The 2,760-nt window shown below is 39.9% G+C and overlaps 1 protein-coding gene across 1 annotated transcript; it reads left to right on the top strand.

The window, feature by feature from the left end:
- The first annotated feature begins 399 nt into the window (after nucleotides 1-399).
- Nucleotides 400-741, top strand: LOC107507096 (protein BEX5). The gene has a single exon (XM_016138093.2). It carries the CDS (start codon nucleotides 400-402, stop codon nucleotides 739-741), a length of 342 nt encoding a protein of 113 aa, XP_015993579.2.
- Nucleotides 742-2,760: the final 2,019 nt, after the last annotated feature.

The following is a 2,760-nucleotide window of genomic DNA, read 5'->3' as shown; positions in this document are numbered from 1 at the left end:
TGTGGTGTAGGGATATGAGGGGTCAGACAAGAATCTGGGGGATTCAGCCCTCCTTTCCTGAGTCAAGTTCATGAGAAACCAAGCCAAGTCTTTAGAAAATGGGCCTATGGCTGGTGAGCGAAGAAAGGAGTAGAGTGGCAACCTCTGGAGCGCCCCTTGAGGGCTTATCTGGATCCCTTGTCCGAGGTTTTGATGTGAAATGTGGCTTAGAGAAAGATTTTTCTGGGAAAATGGTGGGCTTTGGGGCAGAGCTGGATCCGAGACTTCCCCTAGGGGCCGCACAAAGTCTGTCAGATGGGAAACCCTTTGCTTACAGAGCTCTGAATCTTGTTAAAAACTTATTCAATCCCTCCTTGCTTTTTATCTCTTAGGAGGTAAAAGCAGGAAAAAAAATTCAACATGGAAAGTATCCCTCAGGAAATCAAAGGAGGAGAGCGGGCGCCAGTGCAGAATGAAGAAGATGCCCACCATTTGGGAGGTGATGAAGGCCAGGAGCCCAGAAGAAATTTTAGAGGGGTTTGGGCTCCACCTGCCCAGGATATTAGAGAAGATACGCCCAATAGGCTTGTCAATAACGTTGACATGACAGATGGAGATGCAGATGATATGGAACGGTTCATGGAAGAGATGAGAAAGCAAAAGTGGAAAATTAGAGAGCTTCAGCTGAGGTACAGTCTCCATATTCTTATAGGAGATCTCCCACACCATGACCATTATGATGAGTTTTGCCTTATGCCTTGAATGCTGAGGTTAATAACCATACACCCTCTGCTTCCTAAACTCGCATTTTCTTGATGTACTTATTACAGTGAACCTTGATGTTCTGTCATTTTTCTGATTGGAGGTTTCATTTTGACTTGTTTGTAACTTTTTCTGTCAGCAGGGGAGTTTTATCAACTTGCATGGAAAGATGTTTAACAAATATCATAAAGTTAGTAAAGCAGTTTTAAAAGAAGTCTGTAGATATACTATGTCATTTAAAAGCATGCATATTATATATTAATATATCAGAATGTGTTTTTTATCTTTTTTCTATTTTTTCCAAAATGAATACACATGTATTTATATGTGTGTGTATCAACAAATATATCTATCAACAAATTCAAGGTTTCATCTATTTAGATGCCCTTCATATTTAGAAAGGACCCAAGGAGTATGCTTACCAGCAAATACAGTTGACTGCCAGGTGGGTGACACCTTTCTATACATATGCCATGTCTTTCTTCCCTAAATAATGCCATGACTTCTAGGCATTCCTTCCCCTTCTGCTCGATTTACTTCCTCTACTGGACTCCACCACTGCTGATATGTTGGAGAGTCCTAAAGGCAGGAAAGACCTGAATCCCCATTTTTGAAATGTAGAGAATGTGGTCTGAATCCCCATTTTTGAAATGTAGAGAATGCCCCCTTTCTGCTTTGGAGTTATACATAATCCAGGTGTTGTACTTTCCCCAGTGCTGCTTAGGGATCCAGACAGCTCTTTATGACTTTTCTTAGATCTTCTTTCTCACTTCTCCCCCTGCCCCAGATAAATCTGAGTGATATTCATGATAGTGTGCTCACAATTGGACTATTCCTTCTATCTTTTGATGAATATGGCTCAGTCCCCATTCTGTGCTTACACCGCAACAAGTTTCACTGGGCATACACAGGTGGTGTGAAGGTGGCTTTATCTCCCTAAGACTGTTCTGATCTGCACCACTCTCACCCCAGGAGTCAACAGCAGTCTCTATTCACACTAGCTTATATGGATCCAGAGCAGTTTCTTTTTCCCTTTGCTTTGATTTTTGATGTGCCCAATAAACCTGTAATCACAGATCAATGGGGAACTTGCCAGAACTGGGGACCTGGTAGATGGACCATTGTTTTAGAATATTTTCTATTACCCAGTTATCACCACTCCCAAATTAGACTGTGCCCTTCTCAAATTAAATATATTGTCTCATTTGTCCTGATATACTCAGTGCCAACACAGGATCTGGTAAGTTGTAGGGCACAACAGTTAATTATAGCTGGGTCAAGAGTTCTGCTATCTGGGCCCAGGTTTGCCTCTGATCATTTATGGGTGAGTAACATCTTTTTCCTACAGGTTGTAGCTTGTAATTAAAAGTAGAACAATAGAGAAAGCATTATACACCATTATACACCAATTTCTACACATGGATTTTTCGTAATGTTATATATGTCAGTGTTTATCGTTATGTGCTATACAGACCACTTGCATCAGAATCACCTGAGAAATTGGATAAAAATTCAGGAAACTAGGTTTTACTCCATACCCACTACACTCTATAAGTTTATCAGACATCTTTGGAGACACACACACACACACACACACACACACACACACACACACACATTTTAAGTGCCTTAATTACCCTATGTACATCAGGCTTTATTTTCCCACTAAACTGACCTTATCCTTGGCTGCAGGTTTAAATTACATGAGATTTTAAAGTATAACTCAGGACCTACTCCAAACCAATTGGATCAGACTCATTAGAAGTGAGATCTATGGGTAATTATATTGTAAAAGCTCCCACAGTGATTCTCATGTATATGTAAAGTTGAGAACAATTGGTTATAATTTGTGACTACAATATCTTTGGTTTATTTTTCTGCACTACCCCTGATTGACTGTATGACCCTAACCAAATCATTTCATTTATCTACAATATATATCTTGTAAAAGAATATCAAAGAGGAGGAATTATGCCCCAAAATCAACACATGAAATCCTTTTAAGATGATATATGTCAG

Source organism: Rousettus aegyptiacus, unplaced genomic scaffold (genome assembly GCF_014176215.1).
Source record: "Rousettus aegyptiacus isolate mRouAeg1 unplaced genomic scaffold, mRouAeg1.p scaffold_m13_p_9, whole genome shotgun sequence".
NCBI lineage: Eukaryota > Metazoa > Chordata > Mammalia > Chiroptera > Pteropodidae > Rousettus > Rousettus aegyptiacus.
The sequence above is the reverse complement of the archived record's forward strand: the minus strand, read 5'-3'. Positions and strand labels throughout refer to the sequence as shown.